Consider the following 25,525-nt stretch of genomic DNA (forward strand, 5'->3'; position numbering starts at 1 on the left):
TGCACTTCCAAGTGCACTTTCAGTGCAATTTCAAGTGCACTTTGCACCTGTAGTGAAAAGTGGATTTTCCTTTTGTAAATAACCCCCCATGGTATTTTTTCACACTTGAGTTATTACTGTAAAGTTTAGCTGAAACTAATGTTTGATAAGTCTTTCGCATATTGCTTCTTTGCTTTTCCATATATTTAGTCCTTACAGTTCACGTAGATTTGTATGAAGCTTCCCCCTGTAGTGACTATATTATTTTCAGTTAATGAAATCTGCATGCAAGCTGAAATATTGCTGTGCGAGAATAATCAACGTGATAACCCACCAGGAGACTGCATTAGGTTCAGTGTCTGTTATTGATCTGGACTGACCCATATATATTAATTGCAACTTCAAGCAGCTAGTGCACCTTATTCTTCTAAATCATCTTCATTTCTCTGACTTCTAAACTAGGCTGCCATACTCATGTTCAACCGTGACATGCTAATGCACAGATGATCTCCAGTATCTGCTTGCTTCAAGATGTTGATGGAGCTAATTGTGCTTAGCAAAAAACACCCTTCCTTTATAGTTTTCTCCAATTCTGTGGACATCTTTCTTTATTTTCTTCCCTGAGAAGGAAACAATAATATTACTAGTCGCATTCCAGGAAATGTCTGCTGATGACTAGTGGGGGCACAATGTGCAGTCTGGCAAACCAAAGTAGCCATGGTGGTTGAGTCACATGAGTAGAGAGAATCAGGTAATGCATGTTGAGTCGGTCATGACATACCCCTGTATGGGTACTTTTACATATCTAGGACTGAAAAGTGTAAAAGTACCAATTCTCTCTCTCCCGTGCCGTTTACTCTATTTCTTTGGGTATATATATATATATATATATATATATATATATATATATATATATATATATATATAATATACACACATTTATACAGTATATATGCTATATACAGTATTTAAAACACCAGGGATTACTATGGATTTTGGATATCACATCTGTATGCATCATTAAATTACATTGGTGTATGTCTCTAATGGTAAGTGATAATACACTTCTGCCACCTTCTGGTGATATGGCTACACTGCATTTTACTGGAACAAACTACTAATATTTGAACATTAATGCTTCGGAAACATCTCATATTGCACAATTTAAATATGTGCATGTGTATTCTTCTTAGGAAATCATGTAAAGCATAGTAAACCTTTTATTCTAATATTCAGTTTAGGCTACCACAGAAGAAAGGGCAAATAATTCACATCTCAATACAGGATAATGAAGTTATTGTCTTGGTTACAGGCAATGAAAAGTATTTATATATTGTGACGGTACAACTATATATATATTGTAGCAGAGCATCCCAGAAAGAGCACATGGACCGCAGCGGTGGGCATGTGATGTCACAGGAAATGCTGCAATGCGTTTGTGAACGTGCGCTCTGCCGATGGTAGTGACAGGCGCACTCCTTTATCAAGCTAATTATGTAGGGGCATGAGTGCCTTAAAGCGGAGTTCCACCTTTTTTTTTAAAGTCAGCAGTTACAAATACTGCAGCTGCTGACTTTTAAAATAAGGATACTCACCTGTCCAGCGCGCCCGCGATGTCGGCATCCGAAGCAGATCTGTTAATCGGCTCTCGAGTGCTGCCACCTCCATCTTCGCTATGGGAATCAGGAAGTGAAGCCTTGCGGCTTCACTTCCCAGTTCCCTACTGCGCATTTGCGAGTCGTGCTGCGCAATACGGATGGTCCCTGCTGTCTCTGGGACCCGTGTGTTTCCCAGTAGACAGCGGGGAAGGGACAGGAAGTGGCGTAAATACCCGCAGATTCTGTGGCTATCTATGCCCAGAAGTGGGTGCAAATACCTGTATTATATAGGTATCTGCACCCCCTCCCTCCTGAAAGATGCCAATTGTGGCACTGGAGGGGGGGGGGGTTCTGATGAGTGGAAGTTCTGCTTTAGAGTGGAGCTCCGCTTTAAATAGCGGGTGTTAATTAAAGGAGGTTATCTTGTTGATTCATAACAGTCAGGTTGTTGGATAGTTCAGATGCCCTCTAGTGGCTGGTAAATAGAATAGTTTATGATGGAGACTAGTAGAAAATGTCCCAGCATTAGTAGGAGTGAACAATTTTTCAGGGCTTGGTGGTCAATGGGAGTAAAAAAAACATAGAGCCTGTGGTCAGTAGGAGGATGAATAGTGCCCCATTATTGGTATCGGTGGGAGGAATAGTCCTCCCTCATTGGCATCAGTGGGAGGAGTAGTACCCCCTTGTTGGTGTCAGTGGGAGGATTAGTGTGAGAGTAATAGTCCCCCAAGGGCCAGATAAAGGCAAGAAAATGAGCGCAGTTTGGAAATGACTGCTCTAGACCAAAGAGAGAGACAATTGAGGGGGGGGAAGAGGGACAGTCTCGCGCAATGAGGGGCAACTGAGAACTTTGAGTTTATGTAACCCAACCTGTGAGATTGTTTGAGTCAGATAGCTGATGTCATTCATTTCCTGGGTTGGGGGTCATGGATATCTTATGTTAATTTGCAGAGGCCGGATATTTTTATGTGCTCCCAGAAAATGGTGAACGCACAGTGCTTTTTAATTGCAGTTTTTTTCTATCGACACAACCCATCCTAACAGCCTGTATAAAGGCAGGGAATAAAAGGGAAGGCTGGGAGGCACTATGAAAATCGCAACAAACCACACAATAAAAATGGTGGATCAAGAAAGTTTGAAGCAAACTGTCAACCATTTGTGAATATTAGTTATAGTTATACCTAAAGCAGAAGTTAACCCCTGAAGAACCAGCTCAGGTCAGGATGGAGCTGGATCCTTGAAAAGGTAACCTTCCTATTATGAAAATTCAGCAGATACAGTATTTGTAACTGGACTTAAAATTTTTGCACCTAAGGTGAAGATGCTCTTTAAAACTACTCCGTCCAGACTGAACCTTAAACCATGTGAATCTGTTCATTCATTGCAAGATACCAGTGCAGAAGCAAATCATGCTTAGCCGGGTCTTTTAAAGATTCTTGTATTGTACTTTGGCCTTTTCAATCACTGAAGAAGTAGATTATCAGTTTGAGTACCAAGTCAGGCACACTAATCTCCTTGTTTAAGTTATGTAATTTGATTATAGATATGGTATGTCTTTGCTCTACTGAGTATTATATAAATGAAGTGCTGTTCTCAACTTTGGCCTCTCTCCTGATCTGAACTGATTTGATGACTATGGATTTTTTCTGTACATTGCAGGTCTCTCTCTGGAACGTTCAACATTTACCTTTCCAGATCTTATCCGACTTATATCTTACTACAGTTCCGAAAGGTAACTGTAACACAATTGCTCCCCTTAGTTAAACTGTATGTAAACCCTAATAATGAACTTCTCTCCTTTGCTCATCTTTGGTCTACTAATGATACCTTTGAAAGTGTTTTGTTATATCTTTTTTATAAGTGCATTTTCTATGTTGCCAGAAATCTTGCGAACTGATCACTTCCTGTGAACTGATCACTTCCTGTGAACTGATCACTTCCTGTGCTCTCCGCCTGTACACAAGGAGCGGTTATGGAGATGAGGAGTGAAAGGTGATTAGGAGAGGGCTGCGTTTTTTTTTAATGCATCAGAAGTAATGTAGGCAGGGCTGACAACAAATGCTTTGGAGTTCAGAGCCCAAAATACACTCTGTTGTCATGTCAAACAGGAAGGTAGGAGCACACTATATTGCAGACACATGAACCATTATTTTTACAGTACTTGCAGCATGTAGAAAGGAATAAAACACACAGGCATACCCCACTTTTAAGTAAGCAATGGGGTTTATTTACTAAAGCTGGAAAGTGCAAAATCAGGCTCACTTCTGCATAGAAACCAATGAGCTTCTAACCTCAGCTTGTTCAATTAACCTCCCTGGCAGTATGATTCAGTCTGGAATTAGGTGCTGAAAGCGGTACAATTATTTTGCATGGAAATCTGGCTTTTATTTTGTAGTCCTGTAATTCTTAGGAATAACGCTCTTAAATCTATTCAAACCAGAGTCTAGCAGACATCCCGGGTATGATAAAGTTTATAATATAATAAAGAATAATAGAAATTATTCAATAATGTAATCAAATCCAAAAACACTGAAAAATTGACACTTTTTGGTTGCTATGGACAATCTCCAAATTCCAGGCAGTAAAAAACAGTATTTATAATATAAAAGTGCATGCAGGGCATTGCACAGACCACTAGGGACAAAGGGGGTGTGTATTTTTTAATACAGCACTGTAATCTGTAAGATTACAGTGCTGTGTGTGTTTTGTGTGTTTTTACTTTTTTGAATTTGCCGCCGTTCTCCACTCCCGTGCGCCGTAACGCTGCAGGGAACGGAGCTCGGCGGCATTCGGCACTGTGAATCGAGCGGAGGACGGCTCAATCACACAGCGCGGCGGACATCGCTGGATCCAGGGGACAAGGTAAGTAACTCTCCCTGTGTCCTCGCCTGCATCGAGCGAAGCCATCCCGAGTCTGGCTCGGGGTTACCGCTCCTATCAGTATATTCCTACCCCGAGCCAGACTCGGGATTACCGCTAGGGGGGTTAAGCTTTGGTTATAAGACCTGGAAACTCATTGGTTTATATGCAGAAATGAGCATGATTTTTCACTTTCCAGCTTTAGTAAATAATCCCCATTGTGTACTTAAAAGTGGGGTATACCTGTATCAAAATGTTCATGCAAAGCAAAGATGTATTAAATATGTTTATTTTGCTTTGACATGTGTAGTATAAGGCAATTTTGTTTTTTAATTTGGATAGAGTGGAGAGGGATTAGAACACCTGTCAGGATATTATTGATGTCTGTGCCCCTGTTAGAGAGATTAACCCTCTCTATTGATCCTGTTATTTATTATTTATTACAGGTATTTATATTGTGCAGACAATTTACGCAGCGCTTTACATCTATATTAACACCAGTCCCTGCTCTCAAGGTGCTCACAATCTAAGGTCCTTAACAAACGTCCACACATACCCATACTAGGGCCAATTAACCTATTTACAAAACTATTACTAAAAGTGAAAAAAATGGGAATTCCCTCCCTTTGGAGGGATTTGCTCTTACATTCTGTTTTGGCTATGCGACATAATGTGAAGCGAAATCTCTTGAGGATTTAGACTGTAGCCTTTACTCTGATAATCACAAACGCTGCCTATGGGGGTTATTTACTAAAGGAAAATCCACTTTGCACTGCAAGTGCATTTGGAAGTAAAGTCATTGTAGATCCAAGGGGGGACATGCAAGGAAAATAAAAAACAGCATTTTAGCTTGCACATGATTGGATAAAATCAGCAGAGCTTCCACTCATTTCAGATCTACCCCTTAGATTTAGAGCGACTGCACTTCCAAGTGCACTTGCAGTGCAAATTGGATTTGCCTTTCGTAATCACCCCCATAATGTATGCAAGCAACATTTACAACCTACCATTCTTGCCACTGGCCAACTCGGCCACACATATTCGGCTGTCTGAATATAGGGTAAGGGTGGGGAAGTCAAGCAGGTATGTAGGCACTAGATACCTTTTAGTACTGCATACAGCATATGAACCTCTACATTAGAAGTCCAGTGAGTGCACTGTACATTCCAATAGGAATTTAGCAGGTTAAACATATGGCATGCTTCACAGTTATAATTACACAGCATAAGCATGGGAGTTTGCGTTTACCTTAAGTAGCAGTACAGAGAAAAAAGTAGGATGGCATGAGTTCTAAATGTGAGATCTTTAGGTGCCAAGCTACTAATATAAATGTAATACAAAGCAAAAGCAAGTACAGAAGATTCATATTTGATCAGAATCCATTATTTTTCTAGTAAAGTTTTCCGTTTACCTATATTTTATAGTTACAGTGATCTATTCAACCATATTTAGCTGCACTTTCATGCATTTTTATTTTTCTACATTTATTCTTCTTTGCACTGTTACACTTATTTTGTATCTTGCATGTAACTTGGGTCTTTATTTTTCAGGGATGTTCTCCCATATACGCTAAGACTTCCCGCAGCTATAGAAAAAGTGACTTCACGCAAAGAGCTGGAGGCTATATCCAATCTAGGACATGGTAAATGAATGAGAGTTTATTATGCTTATACTGTTTACTGATAATCAGAGGCGGACTGACCATTCGCTCACTGCCTGAGGGCCCGCGCCTCTAGGGGGCCCCATCAGGGTTGCAAGCCTCAGTAAAACCAGGGACAGTTTGTAAAAAATCTGTGTTTCTTTTTTACACCTGTCCCTGAAATGTCCGAGATGCTTTAGAGTTAAAATCTTGAGGCTATAGCTGCTCTGCCTCCTCAGCCAATAGGAACACATTGTACACGCCCCCTTCCCCAGTGCAGCTTATTTGACATATGAACAGGAGATGCCAACTGCTGGAGGACAGGAGAAGGAGGAGTGTACAGCCTGCAGTGTGGGAGAGGCTGCAGCCTGCTGAAAGGTAAGCTGACTGAGCTGAACTGAATGTATTCTTGTCAGTGATTACCCTGGTGAGCAGGAGGGAGGGGAGAGGCTGCGTTTCCTCTAGCAGGGCTCCTCCTGTCTCTGAAGCAGCCAGATCAATTTTCTGTGGGAGGAGAAGTGCACTCCTTCTGGAGGAAGGATGTTCTGAACTTCTATCCCAATCTCTATTATACCTCCCTACTCATTACCTGCCCGCAGTACACAGGCACAGTCTTCCCCTCGCCTGCATCACCGCTGCCTTTGTCTGTGAGCTGCTGGGGCACTACAAGTCCCAGCATACCGGGAGATGGAGGCAGCAGCAGTGTGTTCTATCAGGCTGATTTTTTGGGAAAAAGTGCTGGTGTGTGTACATATACTGTATGTATACTGTGTGTATGTGTATACTGTGTGTGTATACTATATGTATACTGTGTGTATGTATGCGTCTGTGTGTTTACTGTGTGTATACCGTATGATCCATGTGTGCCTACTGCCGCTCAACAGAAGTTGATCTAACAATCCCATGACTGTGAAAAATCCACTTGTTGCCATTCGGAGGCAGCTGAATGGTGCACTGCTGAGCTTGACTTCAGATCAGGCAGCAGGGCAGGTCTGTGTGCGTGCCTGTGCAATTATATCATGGCACACATCAAGCATGGCTTTTATTCACATGCCCCACTGCCCAATCTGAGGCCAAGCACAGCAGTTCACTATTTCGCTGGCTCTACGACTCACTTGCACACTGGGGGGGCTCTGCGGTAGGGTGGCACACTGGGGGGCTCTGCGGTAGGGTGGCACACTGGGGGGCTGTGCTTTAGGGTGGCACTCTGAGGGCTCTGTCATAAAGTGGGACTGTGATGTATAGGGAGAATGCTGGGACTTTGGTGAAATAGAGGACTCTGATGTGAACATGGCGCTCATCCTGACTGCTGTATGTTGTTTTGTTTGTTACTCACTCCTGGCGTGGCAGCCATCTGTAAACCTGGGAGCCCGATAATCTTCTCTTACCCTGGCGCCACATGAATTGTCAGTCCACCCCTGCTGATAATCATGAGTACAATAAGAAAAAGCCATGTAAAGCAGCTGGACCAAGTTTATTTTCTGATATTGTCATCCTTAGGTTAACTCATGTTATACCTTTTGTTGCCAGTCCGGGTGCACATGGTAATACAGCTCTGTTAATGGATTGTTGCTTTGGATGAGATATGGGGGTGTGTCAATGGCTGTACTGTTATAACTCACAGGGGCTTCTGCATGTAGACAGGGTGGGGCTGAAGATGAACCTTTCCTCCATGTTTTCCCATTAACTCATTGGGTGCCAAATTTGGGTTACATCACTACCCCTGGGGTGGTTTCTTCTCCGCTATTCTAGGCACTTGAAATAGGGTCACTGCCTTACATATGGGTACATTTTCTCTGTGCTGTTTCCACCAATGTCCTGGGACAAGGCTGAGGCCACCGTGGGGGAATACTCGACCTTATGGAGGGCCTCTACTTTTAGAGATGAACATGCGCTTGCACTGTAACTGCTCTCCAGTTAACTATCGGGTCCCGGTGACAATATACACCTTCTCTATAACTTGCATTTAGGAGGGATACCTTGAGCCTTGTCCACATCCACCCGTCCAGCCTATCACTGCTACCTCACTCTCAGTAACAGTATGGGGTCTCGCCATGCACCTACTGTGGACTCCTTAAGTGCACTAAACTTCACTTGACTCTTCCGTACCTTTGTACAGGCCGGAAACCTTGTTGCTATAGGAGATAGCCCACTCACAGAGAGAGTGTCAACAACAACTACTTCCTGCAAGAGGCTATACCACCTGCCCCAGGCACAGACTTAATGACAGGCTGCTTGGTAGACTTTCATTACCATTGGTAAACACTATCTGTACACTGAACCAACATTGGTACTGACGTCTTCATACCCCAGTGTGTCTAGTGACCCGAACTACGGACCATGTGTGCTGGTTACTTGCATTACACCCCCAAAGTAACTTCAGACCGGGTGGGAACAAAGTTTCAAAGCTTTACTTACAAAAGTGCAAAATGAACATGTCAAAGTCTAACATGCAAGAACAAGATTTTTCCTACATCCCTACTCCTTACTCAGGCTGTGTGCTACCCCGTCATACCTGCAAAAGTAGAGTCCATGTACGAAGAAGTGGATCCATTCATGGAATTTCTAACTAGTGTAACTTCAACGTGCTTACATGCACATAGTGGCCATAGACAATTTTTTGTTGCTTAGCTTGGTTGTTGATAGGGGAATACCTAAGTGATTAAAAAAAAAACAAAAAAACATTGGAAGTCAGAAGTAATAAACACATTTTACAATGTAATTTTATCAAAAATATATATGCCAATTTTATTGGGATGGCTACAGACTGAAATCTAGAACAACAAAACAACATCAATGGAGTGCCTACTGTCATGTAACACCAAATATATTGCTTGTAAGGTATATTATCACACATGATAGTTTAACAGTTAAAAAAGAGAGATATGTTCTCCACTTTAGGGGACAAGTATACTGCACAAAGGTCTAGCACAAAAAAGAACAAAGAGTGGCAATGTATGAGTGGTTGCTATAGCAGAACTATTGTGGTGGCTAAGTCGCTATAACTCTTGTTTTGTGTTGGGATACTGGGCTCAAAGCACGCTACAGATGAAATCTTCATAGAACTTCAATAGTCTCCCTCGGTTTGCATTTTCTTTGTATTTATGTTTTGCATTCCTTTAACAACCCCAAAACTACTAATACATTAAAAGGCTTCAGTCCAGACTGTTCATGTGTATGTGTGTCTACAGTATATGACTGTAGTGGGGAAATTGCATACTATAGGGTTTATTTACTAACGGCAATTTGACTGTTTACTTTCCCGGGGCGTTTAGTGAATGCGGTAAAAAATACCCAATAACGTGGAAATAAAATTAAAAAATAAATAAATGGAAGTTAATAGTAGTTTATAAACTCATATGCTACTTTGAGGCAGAAACCAGAAATTGAATAGTTGTATATGCTCTTTTATGTCTCATATTTGATTTCTCACCTTCTAAATCAGTACTTTCTTTTGCTATTTAACTTTCCTTTTAGAGTTCTGGAATTCCTCACTTAATGCTCGTGATAATTCTTCAGCTCCAACTTTCAGTAATACCTTTCTTACACTCACCTTGTCACCTCTGCCTGACCTACCAGACACTATCAGCCCAACTCTTGTTCCTGCACTCAAAACTCGCAGCCCCAAAGAGGTTTCCTCAGGAGGGAAAGAAGGAGCACTCTTTTTTCTTAATCCTCTTTTCAAAAACAAAGACACTGGCGCACTCAAGCGCTCCCACTTCCAGAAAAGTATCAAAGTCAGGGTGTCTACTGAAAATTCAGGATCCCTTTCTCCTCCTCTAAACCCACCTCCTCCGGTGCCCAGTGAGGAAGCTGTAAAAGAGGAAGAAGAGGTGGCTTCAGTGGAGATGTCACATGGAACTGAGACCAAACAAACTGAGGAATCATCAGAAGACCAAGAGTATAGAAAACCTCGGTCATCTCTTAGACAGCGTTTGAGAAAGAGCTTAAGTAAGGGTAGTCGTGACCTTGGAATAAAGCTGTCACCATTGCGGTCTAAAGATGTAGGTGACTACAATGTTCCTTCCACATTGGCAAAAACACAAGACTCAAAGGATGCAAGAGAAAACCACATGAATGGAGTGTCCACTTTGGAAGAGCAGGATAGTGGATCCATCAGCAGTGCAGATGATGTAACATCCGAGGATGGTGGAAAGTCTCCTCAGCTTACACGCAGAAAGAAAAAGAAAAGTGGCCGTTCCTCATTTCGGGCAGTTAGTGGAGCTTTCTTGTCCCTTTTGTCCCCAGAACGGAAGATGATGATATTAATAGAGGAAATGGGAAAAGACATGTCAATAGAGTTTGGAAAGGAACTGCAAGCCTTTCTTCAAAATATGGAACTGAGTAAAAATAAATATGTAAAAGATAAGACACAGGAGGGACCTACAACTTATAAGAATTTGTTAAAGGAGATCAGGGATTTTATGGATCGCATGAAGCTTTTGTTAAGAGAGAGTGCAGAAATGCACCTGGAAATGCTTATACCCGATGAACAAGGTTAGTGACATTCCATATAAGAGCTCTGACAGATAGGATGTAGTGAGCTTATATACATGAGCATGGTCTGACTTATGAATGTTAAATGGGAAACTAAATAAAAAGTGTCTCTTGTTTCAGATTTAACTACTTAGAAACATGAAAATGCCCAGTCTTATAAGCAACAGTGAGATCTTTATTTATGTTGACTTACTGGGCTATCTTAATATTTGGTTCCCATATTTAACCACCTCAATACAGTGCACTTACACCCCCTTCCTGACAAGACCAATTTTCAGCTTTCAGCGCTCTCACAGTTTGAATGACAATTACTCAGTCATCCAACACTGTATCCATATGAAACTTGCGTCCTTTTTTCCACACAAATAGAGATTTCTTTTAGTGGTATTTAATCACTAGTGGGTTTTTTATTTTTTGTGCTATAAATAAAATAAAACGTAAATTTTGTGAAAAAAATTCCTTTTTCTTTATTTCTGTCATACATTTTTGCTAATTAGTAATTTTTCTTCATAAATTTTGGCCAAAATATTTATACTACATATCTTTGGTAAAAATAACCCACATTAGTGTATATTATTTGGTCTTTGTGAAAGTTATAGAGTCTACAAACTATGGTGCCAATCACTGAAAATTGATCACATCTGATCAGGCCTTCAGTACATCAGGTGTACCTCATTTCTTGAGACACTAACAAGTCAGGAAAATACAAATACCCCCCAAATGACCCCTTTTTACAAAGTAGACATTCCAAGGTATTAAGTAAGTAGCATGGTGAGTTTTTTTAAGTTGTAATTTTTTCCCACAATTCTTTGCAAAATGAAGATTTTTTTATTATTATTTTTTTTTTTTTACAAAATTGTCATATTATCAGGTTATTTCTCACACACAGCATATGCATACAACAAATTACACCCCAAAATACATTCTGCTACTCTTCCCGAGTACGGCGATACCACATGTGTGAGACTTTTACACAGCCGGGCCACATACAGAGCACCAACATTGATGTAGTACCTTCAGACGTTCTACGAGCAAAAATGACGCATCTCATTTCTCAACCACCTATTACACTTTTGAAGGCCCTGGAGTACCAGGACAATGGAATTTCCCATAAAATGACCCAATTTTGGCAAGCAAACACCCCAACGTATAATCTGGGAGGCATAATGAGTCTTTTGAATGGTTAATTTTTTTCCAGAAGTTTTTGGAATATGTGGAAAAAAATTAAAAAGCATTTTTTATTTTACACAAAATTGCCAATTTATAAGATATTTCTAACACATAGCATGTATATAGCAAAAATTACACCCCAAAATACATTCTGCTACTCCTCCCGAGTATGGCGATACCACATGTGTAGGACTTTTACACAGCCTGGCCACATAGAGAGGCCGAACATTGAAATAGTGCGTTCAGGCGTTCTAGGAGCATAAATGACACATCTCATTTCATTCCTACCTATCACACTTTTGAAGGTCCTGGACCACCAGGACAGTGAAATTACCCACAAAATGACCCCATTTTGGAAAGCAAACACCCCAACGTATATTCTATGAGACATGGGCTGCAAATAGGTACTCGGGTACTCTGATGGGCTGGAGATAGGTACTCTGGTAATCTGATGGCCTGGTGACAGGTACTCGGGTACTCTGATGGCCTGGTGACAGGTACTCGGGTACTCTGATGGCCTGGTGACAGGTACTCGGGTACTCTGATGGCCTGGTGACAGGTACTCAGGTACTCTGATGGCCTGGTGACTGGTATTTGGGAACTCTGAAGGGCGGTGACAGGTACTCAGATGGACTGGGACAGGTACTCAGATGGACTGGGACAGGTACTTGGGTACTCAGATGGACTGGGACAGGTACTCGGGTACTCAGATGGGCTGTGACAGGTACTCGGGTACTCGGATGAACCCTGACAGGTACTCGGGTACTCAGATGAACTGTGACAGGTACTCGGGTACTTAGATGAACTGGGACAGGTACTCGGGTACTCAGATGAACTGTGACAGGTACTCAGATGGGCTGTGACAGCTACTCGGGTACTCGGATGAACCGTGACAGGTACTCGGGTACTTTGATGGGCTGTGACAGGTACTCGGGTACTCTGATGGACCGTGACAGATACTCGGGTACCATGATGGACTGTGACAGGTACTCGGGTACCCCGATGGACTGTGACAGGTACTCGGTACTCTAATGGACTGTGACAGGTACTCGGGTACCCTGATGGACTGTGACAGGTACTCGGGTACCCTGATGGACCGTGACAGGTACTTGGGTACTCTGATGGACCGTGACAGGTACTCGGGTACTCTGATGGGTCGTGACAGGTACTCGGGTACTCTGATGGGCCGTGACAGGTACTTGGGTACTCTGATGGGCTGTGACAGGTACTCGGGTACTCTGATGTGCCGTGACAGGTACTCGGGTACTCTGATGGGCTGGGACAGGTACTCGGGTACTCTGATGGGCTGGGACAGGTACTCGGGTACTCTGATGAACTGTAACAGGTACTCGGGTACTCAGATGAACTGGGACAGGTACTCGGGTACTCAGATGAACTGTGACAGGTACTCGGGTACTCAGATGGGCTGGGACAGGTACTCGGGTACTCAGATGAACTGGGACAGGCACTCGGGTACTCAGATGAACTGTGACAGGTACTCGGGTACTCAGATGAACTGTGGCAGGTACTCGGGTACTCAGATGAACTGGGGCAGGTACTCGGGTACTCAGATGAACCGTGACAGGTACTCGGGTACTCAGATGGGCTGTGACAGCTACTCGGGTACTCAGATGGGCTGTGACAGCTACTCGGGTACTCGGATGAACCGTGACAGGTACTCGGGTACTCTGATGGACCGTGACAGATACTCGGGTACCATGATGGACTGTGACAGGTACTCGGGTACCCTGATGGACTGTGACAGGTACTCTGTACTCTAATGGACTGTGACAGGTACTCGGGTACCCTGATGGACTGACAGGTACTCGGGTACCCTGATGGACCGTGACAGGTACTCGGGTACTCTGATGGACCGTGACAGGTACTCGGGTACTCTGATGGGCCGTGACAGGTACTCGGGTACTCAGATGAACTGGGACAGGTACTCGGGTACCCTACAGTCTGTGTGAAAGACAGAGTGCTTTCACACGGAGGCGATGCGCTGGCAGGATGTTAAAAAAAAAGTCCTGCAAGCGGCACCTTTGGAGTGGTGTATACCGCTCCTCCACCACTCCTGCCCATTGATATTAATGGACACAACTGCTGAAGCACATGTAATGCGATTTGGCAGCGGTGCTTTATGGGCGCATTTAACCTCTTCTTCGGCCGCTAGCTGGGTTATATGCGCCCCACTAGCAGCTGAATAGCACCGCTAAAATGATGGCAAAGCGCTGCTAAAACTAGCAGCATTTTACCATCAACGCCTGCCCGCTCCAGTGTGAAAGCAGCCTATAAAATAAAAACAGGTAGTCAAAACTTTTGGACGAAAAAAAATGGGCTAACTTTACTGTTTTAGGTTTTTTTTTTTTATCATTTCGTGTATTTTTTTTCCCCACAAAATTGCATTTGAAAAACCGCTGCGCAAATGCCGTGTGACATAAAATATTGCAACAACCGCTATTTTATTCCCTAGGGTCTCTGCTAAAAATATATATATAATTTTTTGGGGGGGTCTAAGTGATTTTCTGGAAGAAAATACAGGACTTTTACTTGTAAGCAACAAGTGTCAGAAAAAATTTAGTCTTTAAATGGTTAAACTGAGAACTCTACACAGAGTTGAGTTCATTCATTCAAGTGTAAACATTGTATCTTTTTTCTCTTTTCTTGGCAGACTGCCCAGAGAGGAAATAAGTGCTTCTATGAAGACTCAGGCAACTTGCATTGACTTCTATTACAGAAGTCAGTTCCAAGTCGCGCTGTAGTTCTAAATCTGCCTTTTTATCAGCTCAATCGGCCGATGCCAATTAATTAAACAACGGCAAATATCGGCCTATATATCGGTCGACCTCTAGTGGCAACCACCCCAATCTATAACTAGACTTTAAATACAATAGTTATTCCTGCTCTCCTATGGAATATGAATAAATAATGGCCAATGGTGCTACAACCACCGTATGGGCCAAACACTACCCAAAAAAATATATATGCAAAAACAATCAAGTGATGGTGTTGCGCTCCAATGTGAACTGTGATAATATAAGTACCCACTTACAACTTGGACACGGATACGGGACAAAAAAAAATATAGGTAAAATAATAAAAACCGTGATCAATAATGTGCAAAAGAGCAAAATGGGAGTGAAAACGGGCTAAGTACAAAAGATAAAGAGTATTTAACCTCCCTGGCGGTATTCCTGAGTCTGGCTCGGGGTGAGATTTCAGAACCATAAGCGGTATTCCTGAGCCAGACTCTGGATCCCATCACCGGATCCATGTAGGGGTTTACTTACCTTGTCCCCTGGATCCAGCGATGTCTCCCCGCTGTGATCAGCAAGCCGCCATGTCTCGCTCGATCTGTGACAGAACAGAGCTCCATTCCCTGCGAGCGTTGCGACGCACGGGGACGGAGTTTGGCTCCAAATTCAAAAAGTAATAATAACACAGTATAGACACAGTACTGTATCAAATAATTACACATCCCCTTTGTCCCTAGTGGTTTCTCCAGTGTCCTGCATGCAGTTTTATATTATAAATACTGTTCTTTATGCCAGGAAACTGGAGATTGTCCATAGCAACCAAAAAATGTCCGTTTACATCAAAAGTGCCTTTAGACCAGCTAGAAAACAGCGATAATAAGTTAGAATCACTTGCAGAATTGAGCGATAGTAATTCTTGGGGAAATTCATCATCAAACACTAAAAGTAATGACAGCGATAATTCTGCAGCTCAGCACATTTCAGTGTTTTTGATTTGATTACATTATTGAATAATTGTTATTATTATTATATTATTATTTGTTATAATTTATATATAGTTATTTATTTTATTATATTATATTATATTATTTATATATATATATATATATATATATATATATATATATATATATATATTATATTATAATTTATGATTAATTTAATATGATTAATGCGATTTAATGCAATGCGATTTAATGCGATGCGATTTAATGCAATGTGATTTAATATGATTAATTTAATATGATTTATGATTAATTTAATATTCATTTATAATTTATATATTATATTATATTATTTATATTTATATATATATATATATATATATATATATATATATATATATATATATATATATATATATATATATTATTATAATTTATGATTTTGTATTTCAAATTTTATCATACCGGGGATGTCTATTAGACTCTTGTTTGGACGGATTTAAGTGAATTATTTCTAAGCCCTTGTACACACGGTCGGAAATTCCGACGGAAAATGTCCGATCGGACCCTGTTGTCGGATAATCTGACCGTGTGTGTGCTTCATCTGACTTTTTCCGTCGGAATTTCCGACCAACAAAGTTTGAGAGCTGGATATAAAATTTTCCGACAACATGATCTGATCGGACTTTGTCCGATTGTTTGTAGAGAATTCCAATCGGACAAAGTGCCACGCATGCTCAGATCAAATTTCTAGACCAAAGCTTTTGGCTACTAGCCTAAACTTAGTCCCGTTGTAACTAAAAAATGTCATCACGTTACAAACGATTGGATTTTCCGATAACTTTGTCTGACCGTGTGTATGCAACACCAGTTTCGGACAAAATCTGTCGGAAAAAATCCGACAGATTTTGTTGTCGGAATGTCCGACCGTGTGTACAAGGGCTAAGAATTACAGGCCTACAATAGAGAACGCCAAATTTCCATGCAAAATAATGGTACCGATTTCAACACCTAAAATATGAAATAATCATACCGCCAGGGAGGTTAACAGCTAGCATAAATACAAAAATAAATAAAAAATTGGCATAAATATAGCAATGAAGATTCAGAATATAACTAGACTTTGCAGTAAGGCAGGCCATAGACAGTGCAAATTTCTTTCCTGAAACCACCGGGGCATTTGAGGCCGTCCCCACCACAACAAGACAGTGATTATTGCTAGCGGCTATAGCAGCTGCTAGCGATAATAGCAAGTAAATCTGGAAAGGCTGGTTGTACCCAAGTTGATCAATTGATCAACTTGGTATGTTCAGCCTTCTCACACGTGGTTCGAATCTCGGCTGGTGCCTGCTGAACCCAGCAGAGATTTGAACTATCTATGGCTGGCTTAAGAAGCACATGGAAGGGCTTTGCGCATTACAAACTGAACATTTCCTAGCACACTTACCAGCAAGTCTGCAATATAATAAATATTTGCTTTTAATACCACTTTAAGAATATTGCCACAACTCATGTACATTGTTCTTTATGTGAACACATGTATATACAGTATGTATTAAGTTTAAATACCAGATCTATGCTAAATAAATCATTTTGGTCTACCACTTAACACAATTCATGATCATCCTTTTAATACCCATCCATGAGCACTTCCATTTTGCCTTTTGTATCTTACTTCTTTATACCAGGTGTGTACTAGGATTGCCTTATACATTCAGGGTCATGAGATAAGTTAAAGATAAGTTAAATGTAGCAAGGTTATATAGGTTAATGATGTCATAATACTAACAGAACTGCCTTCTATGCTACTGCAGAACGTGTCTTGGAAAAATCACTCCACCGACTTATACTAAAGCCTCTGAAATCATATCTAATGTCTGAGATTCAAAGAGAAATGGAGGAAAATGGAGATCTGGAGAAACTTGGAAAGAATATGCAAAGTGTAAAGAAAGGTGGATCATCACTTCTTGGTGTAAAGTTAAAAGCTCCCGTGGCTCAGGATCTGGAGAAAATTCGACAGAAATTGTTAAGAATACAATTAAAATATTCTCCTTCTGATAAGGTCCGCCTATTTCTACAAGCCTGCAGAGGGGTTTATAAAAGCATGGACACACAGCAAGGTAACACTGAGTACAGAACCCTATGTAGCCTTTGAATTGCCATAATCACATAATATTGGTGTCACACTTTCCACTGAAAAAAAGCTTTAAAGTAGAATTCACTCCCCCTACCTATCCTGCCTACCTTGTGTAAAAAAAGATCTGAAGTCTGCCCATGTCCATTTAGGTGATCCTGCAGCTCCGGCTCCCCTGTGTCATTGAATACTTGTCAGCGGCTGGGAATTCCGGGTGCTGGGACATCACTCATAGGCTCCCATGGCCCAGCCATTGTCACTGCTCCTTCTTCTCCCCAGCAGCAGCCGCTTACTGACATAGGGGAGCCGGAGCTGAAGGATGACATGACTGAACTGGAGCAGACTAAAAATAGGTAAGTATACAGATCTTTTTTGAACAGGGTAGGCAGGATAGGTAAGAGAAGGGGTGGAAACATTTTTAAGAATACTTAGGTTTGGGATTCAATTCCACTTTAAGTTTAGGTAAACCCTAACAGTAAACTTCTCCTATTTGCTCTCTTTTTGGTCCTTTAAATATAAAGGGGGTTATTTACGAAAGGCAAATCCACTTTGCACTGAAAGTAGACTTGGAAGGGCAGTCGCTCTAAATCTAAGGGGTAGATCTGAAATGAGGGGAAGCTCTGCTGATTTTATCATCCAATCATGTGCAAGCTAAAATGCTGTTTTTTTATTTTCTTTGCATGTCTCCCTCGGATCTACACTACAGCGACTTTACTTCCAAGTGCACTTGCAGTGCAAAGTGAATTTTCCTTTAGTAAATAACCCCCAATGTATCATTGAATGCGTTTTGTTATATCTGATTGATAAGTACCAAAAATATCGGTTATTCTTGCCAGAAATCTTGTGAAATAAGAACTTTCTGTTTTCTTTGTAAGTGCCGTTTCTTACCAGTCAGCCTTGTTTCCAGTTCTCTCTATGCACTATAGAGCACCTCCCTTATCTTGTGGAGGAAAGGAGAGGGAGAGGTTTTCTGTAGTTGTAAATAACTTATAGGCATCGATGCTAAGAGAACAGCAGTTGTAAGATCGAGAACCCTTGGCATTTAGCAAAGTGGCAGCAGAAAGTTTTTTGAATCACACTAACATGTTAAAGCTTATTTGAGATTTTACTGACTAGGTTTACATAAAGGGAAAAAGGGAAGACTTCTAGGGCATGAGGGAGTTGGATAAGCTTAACTATCTGAAAAAATCCAGTTTGGAGATCATTTCATCTGTCCATATATCTAACTGTTAGTCAGTTTATTTGTAGTGACAGCATTATCAATGTTATCAACCTTTGCTTATACTTTTTTCATTGTATGGGTCACTTCAATTTATTAGCTTTTCACATGTTTGCCGTATTATACACTAAATTAGATAGAGGAATATATTGTGTACATATATCCAGTGGTATAGCATGGGTTGGCAGCACACGGGGCAAGGCAAGTAATTTTTAGCACTTCCAGAGTCCCTTCCAACAATACAATAGTACTGACCAACCTGATTCCTTTACTGACCATTACACACTACACTGACCACTATACTGTCCACTATACTGTCCACTATACTATAGTGACCACTACACTGAGAACTATACTGTACTATAAACTGACCACTACACTGACCACTATACTGTCCACTATACTATAGTGACCACTACACTGAGAACTATACTGTACTATAAACTGACCACTATACTATACTGACCACTACACTGAGAACTATACTAACCACTATACTGAGAACTATACCGTACACTACACTGACCACTATACTGTCCACTATACTGTCCACTATACTATAGTGACCACTACACTGAGAACTATACTGTACTATAAACTGACCACTACACTGACCACTATACTGTCCACTATACTATAGTGACCACTACACTGAGAACTATACTGTACTATAAACTGACCACTATACTATACTGACCACTACACTGAGAACTATACTAACCACTATACTGAGAACTATACCGTACACTACACTGACCACTATACGGTCCACTACACTGACCACTATACTACACTGACCACTATACTGTCCACTATACTATACTGACCACTGTACTGTCCACTTTACTATACTGTACAATACACTACACTGACACACTATACAACATTGACCACTGTACTGTCCACTATACTATACCGTCCACTGCACTACACTGACCACTATACTATACTGTCCACTATACTATACTGTCCACTACACTGAGAACTATACTAACCACTATACTGAGAGCTATACTGTACACTACACTGACCACTATACTATACTGACTACTACACTGAAACCTATAGTAACCACTATACTGAGAACTATACCGTACACTACACTGACCACTATACGGTCTACTACACTGACCACTATACTACACTGACCACTATACTATACTGATCACTGTACTGTCCACTTTACTATACTGTACAATACTGTACAATACACTACACTGACACACTATACAACACTGACCACTGTACTGTCCACTATACTATACCGTCCACTGCACTACACTGACCACTATACTATACTATACTATACTATACTGTCCACTACACTGAGAACTACACTGACCACTATACTGACCACTACACTAACCACTATACTGTACACTACACTGACCACTATACTGTCCACTACACTACACTGACCACTGTACTGTCCACTACACTACACTGACCACTGTACTGTCCACTACACTACACTGACCACTTTACTGTCCACTACACTGAGAACTACACTGACCACTATACTGACCACTACACTGTCCACTATACTACACTACACTAACCACCATACTACACTGACCACTATACTACACTACACTGACCACTATACTACACTACACCGACCACCATACTACACTACACTGACCACTATACTAAACTATACTGTCCTGCCTACAGTATTCCTTCCTTCCTGCTCTCTCTCTCTCTCTTTCATCCCCCCCCCCCCCCCCCCCCAGGCCAGTAACACAACTCTCACGAGGGAATATCACTCACCTTCTTGTCCTGGCCTGCATCAGTCTGGAGGATAGGAGGAGGAGAAGACAGCGGCCATGGCGGCTCACATTTTTGCTTGTCTCCCCCACACTCTGACCGCCCTGTTCAGTTTCCGGCGCACTGTGATTGGGCGTATGGGGGTCATGTGTGGAGGCGGAACTTCAGCAGCAACCGTGATCGCGGACAAGCCACCCCTACGCCTCACATGACCCCCATACGCCCAATCACAGGGCACCGGACACTGAACATGGCGACTGGAGCTTGGGGGACACAGGAACTTAAAATTAGGAGGACACAGCCAGTAGTGACACATACTGGTGTGAAATTTTGCCCCCTCTAAATGTCTCGCCCTGGCACCCCCACGCTAAGCCACTGCATATATTGTACTTACAATATTTTTGTGAAATTACATTTTTAATGATTGATGATTTTAAAGCAGAACTTACTTTTATCTGAGCACCACAACTTGAAAATGCTATTTCATTTTTTTTTTTAATGAAAGACAACTCCCCCATTAATGTCTCCATGCCTCCATACTTTATTTTGTTGAGGAATCACTTTGAACAACACCGCCTAAGCCTTTCTAGCTGTGGCCATCTTGAGTAAGGAGAGATGATTGATGCAGCATTTACTTCCTGGTGTCCATCTTCCCCTAACTCAGGCATATAGGCAGGTGGGTATGCTTAGTTAAGAAAGCCCCTCCTGCACTTCTCCAGATGAAAGAAAAAATGCCTATGAAGACTAATGGGATGTAGGACAACATTTTGGCCTAGGCCAGAAATCAGGAAGCAACTGAAGAAATGTAAAAAAATATAAAGTTTACAACAAGTACATATAATATACCTTCTTATCTATGTATCAATGCTACATAAAAATGAAAAACTAGTTTATACTGATCGAGACAGATTATTTCCACTCTAAGAAATGCAAATATATTAGAAAATGTCCACAGTCGGAACGTTTGCTTACAGGTGAGGAATATAATGTTTATGCATTGTAAGACTTTAGACCCACTTGTCTCTTCCAGATGATGCTTGTGGTGCAGATGAATTTCTCCCCGCGTTGTGCTATGTGCTGGCACTATGTGAGCTGCCCCACCTTCTGATAGATACTCAGTACACCATAGAACTGCTTCCACAAGAGTCCCTTATGGGGGAAGGTAAGAATATTACTCATTTTTTATGCTATATGATACTGTATACGATTCTACATTATGTTTATATTTGTAACATTTGTATTGTGACCTCACACCAAATCTGTGTTTGTGTACAGTTTATCCTAGCCTATATTTATTGAAAAAGAAGCATATAGGACATAAAATAGATTTCCAGTTCCAGCCTGATATAGTGATTGCTTGTTTAAAATATAAATATAGAAGGTTAAATAGCTTAGTAGGGAGGAATGATAAATAGTTGTGTTGTAATTAAGAAAAAAAAACTTTAAATCAAAATATATAAAGAATAAATTTGATTGTTGGATTTGTACATGGTGGCTGCCACCTTGGAGAGGTTCCATAGTGATGGAGCAATGGTGGAGTATGCAGTGGCTGAGTGGCAGGTGTAGTGCTGGCTAGAAGAAAGAAGCAGTGTCCGGGATCTGGTATGCAGGAAGGATCAGAGTCAGGATAGTAGGGGAGTTTAGTTCAGGGGTGCTTTTATGCTGGAAGGTGCAGCATCAGGATAGTAGGGGAATTCAGTGTCAGGGGTGCTGATATGCAGGAAGGTGCAGCGTCAGGATAGTAGGGGAATTCAGTGTCAGGGGTGCTGATATGCAGGAAGGATCAGAGTCAGGATAGTAGGGGAGTTTAGTTCAGGGGTGCTTTTATGCTGGAAGGTGCAGCATCAGGATAGTAGGGGAATTCAATGTCAGGGGTGCTGATATGCAGGAAGGTGCAGCGTCAGGATAGTAGGGAAGTTCAGTTCAGGAGTGCTGGTATGCAGGAAGCATCAGAGTCAGGATTTAGTAGGGGAGTTTGCAAGAAGGATCAGAGTCAGGATAGTAGGGGAGTTTAGTTCAGGGGTGCTTTTATGCTGGAAGGTGCAGCATCAGGATAGTAGGGTAGTTCAATGTCAGGGGTGCTGATATGCAGGAAGGATCAGCGTCAGGATAGTAGGGGAGTTCAGTTCAGGAGTGCTGGTATGCAGGTATGCAGGAAGGATCAGCGTCAGGATAGTAGGGGAGTTCAGTTCAGGAGTGCTGGTATGCAGGAAGCATCAGAGTCAGGATTTAGTAGGGGAGTTTAGTTTAGGGGTGCTGGTATGCAGGTAGGATCAGAGTCAGGTTAGCAGGGGGTTCAATATCAGGGGTGCTGGGAGGAAGGATGGTACAGATGCAAGAGGGTTTAGTTAGCATGGGAAGGAGGGTCATTTCAATTTATTTATTTAAATCATAGCTAGCCTTTAAGCCCCCTTCTGACCTATGTGTTACGATAATGTGTGCTTTGCCAAACACCTCATGGCACAGTAACACATTTAAATTACCTATTTAATGCACAAAAAAAAGATCATGTTCTATCTGCTTGACGCAACACATAGCCATTTACAAAATGCACTGGGGTCTAATTAAGATTAAAAGCACCATAGCACAGGTTGAGTCAATGTGTGAGGTAATGCACGGGTTATTGCATTGTTTCATTGTCAATCCAGCCTGAACTTGAACTTTACTCTAGTTTGAATAATAATGTGTCGATCCCTCCTCATTCTGTCTTCTTTTTTTCTCTTTACCAGGAGGTTATTATCTGACTAGTATATCTGCCTCTCTGTCTGTCCTATGCTCACTACACACTCACCCCCAGGATGCTGCACTGTCCCTTAGTGAGTGGCATCGGAGGAGGCAAGGCTTGCCATCACTCAATGACTTACAGGTATCACGTGAATGCTTATAATCAATATGTATGTACATAATATTGTAAGCTGAATTATGGGACATAAAGGTTTTTATATATATATATATATATATATATATACATATATACACAGTAGCTCACAAAAGTGAGTACACCGCTCACATTTTTGTAAATATTCTTTTATATTTTTTCATGTGACAACACTAAAGAAATGACACTTTGCTACAATGTAAAGTAGTGAGTGTGCAGCTTGTATAACGGTGTAAATTTACTGTCCCCTCAAAATAACTCAACACGCCATTAATGTCTAAACCTCTGGCAACAAAAGTGAGTACACCCCTAAGTGAAAATGTCCAAATTGGGCCCAATTAGCCATTTTCCCTCCCCAATGTCATGTGACTCCTTAGCCCTTGTACACACGGTCAGACATTCCGACAACAAAATCCGTCGGATTTTGTCCGAAACTGGTGTTGCATACACACGGTCGGACAAAGTTGATGGAAAATCGGAACGTTCGCAACGTGGTGACGTTATTTAGTTACGATGGGACTACGTTCAGGCTGGTAGCCAATAGCTTTGGTCTAGGAATTTGATCTGAGCATGCGTGGCACTTTGTCCGATCGGAATTCTCTACAAACGATTGGACAAAGTCCATTCGGATCATGTTGTCGGAAATTTTTTATATCCAGCTCTCAAACTTTGTTGGTCAGACATTCTGACGGAAAAAGTCAGATGAAGCCCACACACGGTCGAAATTTCCGACAACTCGGTCCGATCGGACATTTTCCGTCGAAATGTCCAACCATGTGTACAAGGGCTTAGTGTTACAAGGTCTCAGGTGTGAATGGGGAGCAGGTGTGTTAAATTTGGTGTTATCGCTCTCACTCTCATACTGGTCACTGGAAGTTTTACATGGAACCTCATGGCAAAAGACTCTCTGAGGATCTGAAAAAAAAAATTGTTGGTCTACATAAAGATGGTCTAGGCTATAAGAAGATTGCCAAGACCCTGAAACTGAGCTGCAGCATGGTGGCAAATACCATACAGCGGTTTAACAGGACAGGTTCCACTCAGAACAGGCCTTGCCATGGTTGACCAAAGAAGTTCAGTGCACGTGCTCAGCATCATATCTAGAGGTTGTCTTTGGGAAATAGACATATGAATGCTGCCAGCATTGCTGCAGAGGTTAGTCTGCTTTGATCTTCTCCAGGCCACTTGTTGATAAGTAATTTGTTTGCTGCATCCCCCCTTGCCGAACCTACCCCTCTATGTTCAGCCTCTCATTGAGTTGGAAGACCCTGAATTTTGTAACTTATTATTTTGAACGGCATTTGCAATCCTCTTATTTTATGAGGCTTGCAGTGGTTGTAAAGTAATTTGGCTTGTTTTTATTCACCTAAACCTTGGTTGTTATAGCAATTGTTGTGTGTTTACTGATACGTCATTGCCATTGTCTTTTAAGTTTATTTCTGGTGCTCATGACTGATCCTGTGTGCATTTGGAATTGATTATAATGATTTTCTCTATTGGTAGTTTATTGCAGTGGAAAGGTCACAAAACCAAAATTTGCCAGCAGATGGAGCTGCAAAATCTTGACAATTGAGTAGACAAAATCAGACAGAAAATGAATAAAGAAGAGGGTAAAGGTGACCTCAGACAAAAGCTTTGGTTGATTTTAGACAGATCCAGTTAGGATCTCCTTTCTACTGGTTCCTCCAGTAAGTCTCAGTGAAAGTTGTGATTGGACAAGCAATGCCACGTACACACGACCAAATTGTCCGGCGGACTTAGTCCGGCAAACAATCCGGCAAACAATCCGCTGGACTTTCTAACAAACGGACTTGGCCACACACGGACGCTCCGAAAGTCCGGCGATTTCTAACACAATGACGTACAGCACGTGCGATGGGACTAGAAAAAGGAAGTTCAATAGCCAGTAGCCAATAGCTTCCTTCTCGTACTTGCTTCTGAGCATGCATCATTCTTAGTCCGCCAGACTAGCACACAGATGAACGGATTGTCCGCTGAAAGCCAAGTCTGGCGGACAAATTTTGATGCAAAACTACTTTCTAAGTCCGCTGGACTTTACGATGAAAAAGTCCGCTGGAGCCCACA

At 41.6% G+C, this 25,525-nt stretch overlaps 1 protein-coding gene across 1 annotated transcript in view; it reads left to right on the top strand.

The window, feature by feature from the left end:
• The window catches only part of RIN1 (Ras and Rab interactor 1), a 47,569-nt gene that overhangs the window by 18,013 nt on the left and 4,031 nt on the right, over nt 1-25,525 (top strand). The window contains exons 5-10 of the mRNA XM_077456270.1: nt 3,237-3,309; nt 5,987-6,078; nt 9,553-10,572; nt 17,257-17,562; nt 21,593-21,724; nt 23,292-23,428. Coding sequence (XP_077312396.1) covers nt 3,237-3,309; nt 5,987-6,078; nt 9,553-10,572; nt 17,257-17,562; nt 21,593-21,724; nt 23,292-23,428 — 1,760 coding nt within the window. The remainder of the gene's footprint in view (nt 1-3,236; nt 3,310-5,986; nt 6,079-9,552; nt 10,573-17,256; nt 17,563-21,592; nt 21,725-23,291; nt 23,429-25,525) is intronic.

Source organism: Lithobates pipiens, unplaced genomic scaffold (genome assembly GCF_037356315.1).
Source record: "Lithobates pipiens isolate NorthernLeopardFrog02 unplaced genomic scaffold, aLitPip1_a1.2 Scaffold_10, whole genome shotgun sequence".
NCBI classification, from domain to species: Eukaryota; Metazoa; Chordata; class Amphibia; order Anura; family Ranidae; genus Lithobates; species Lithobates pipiens.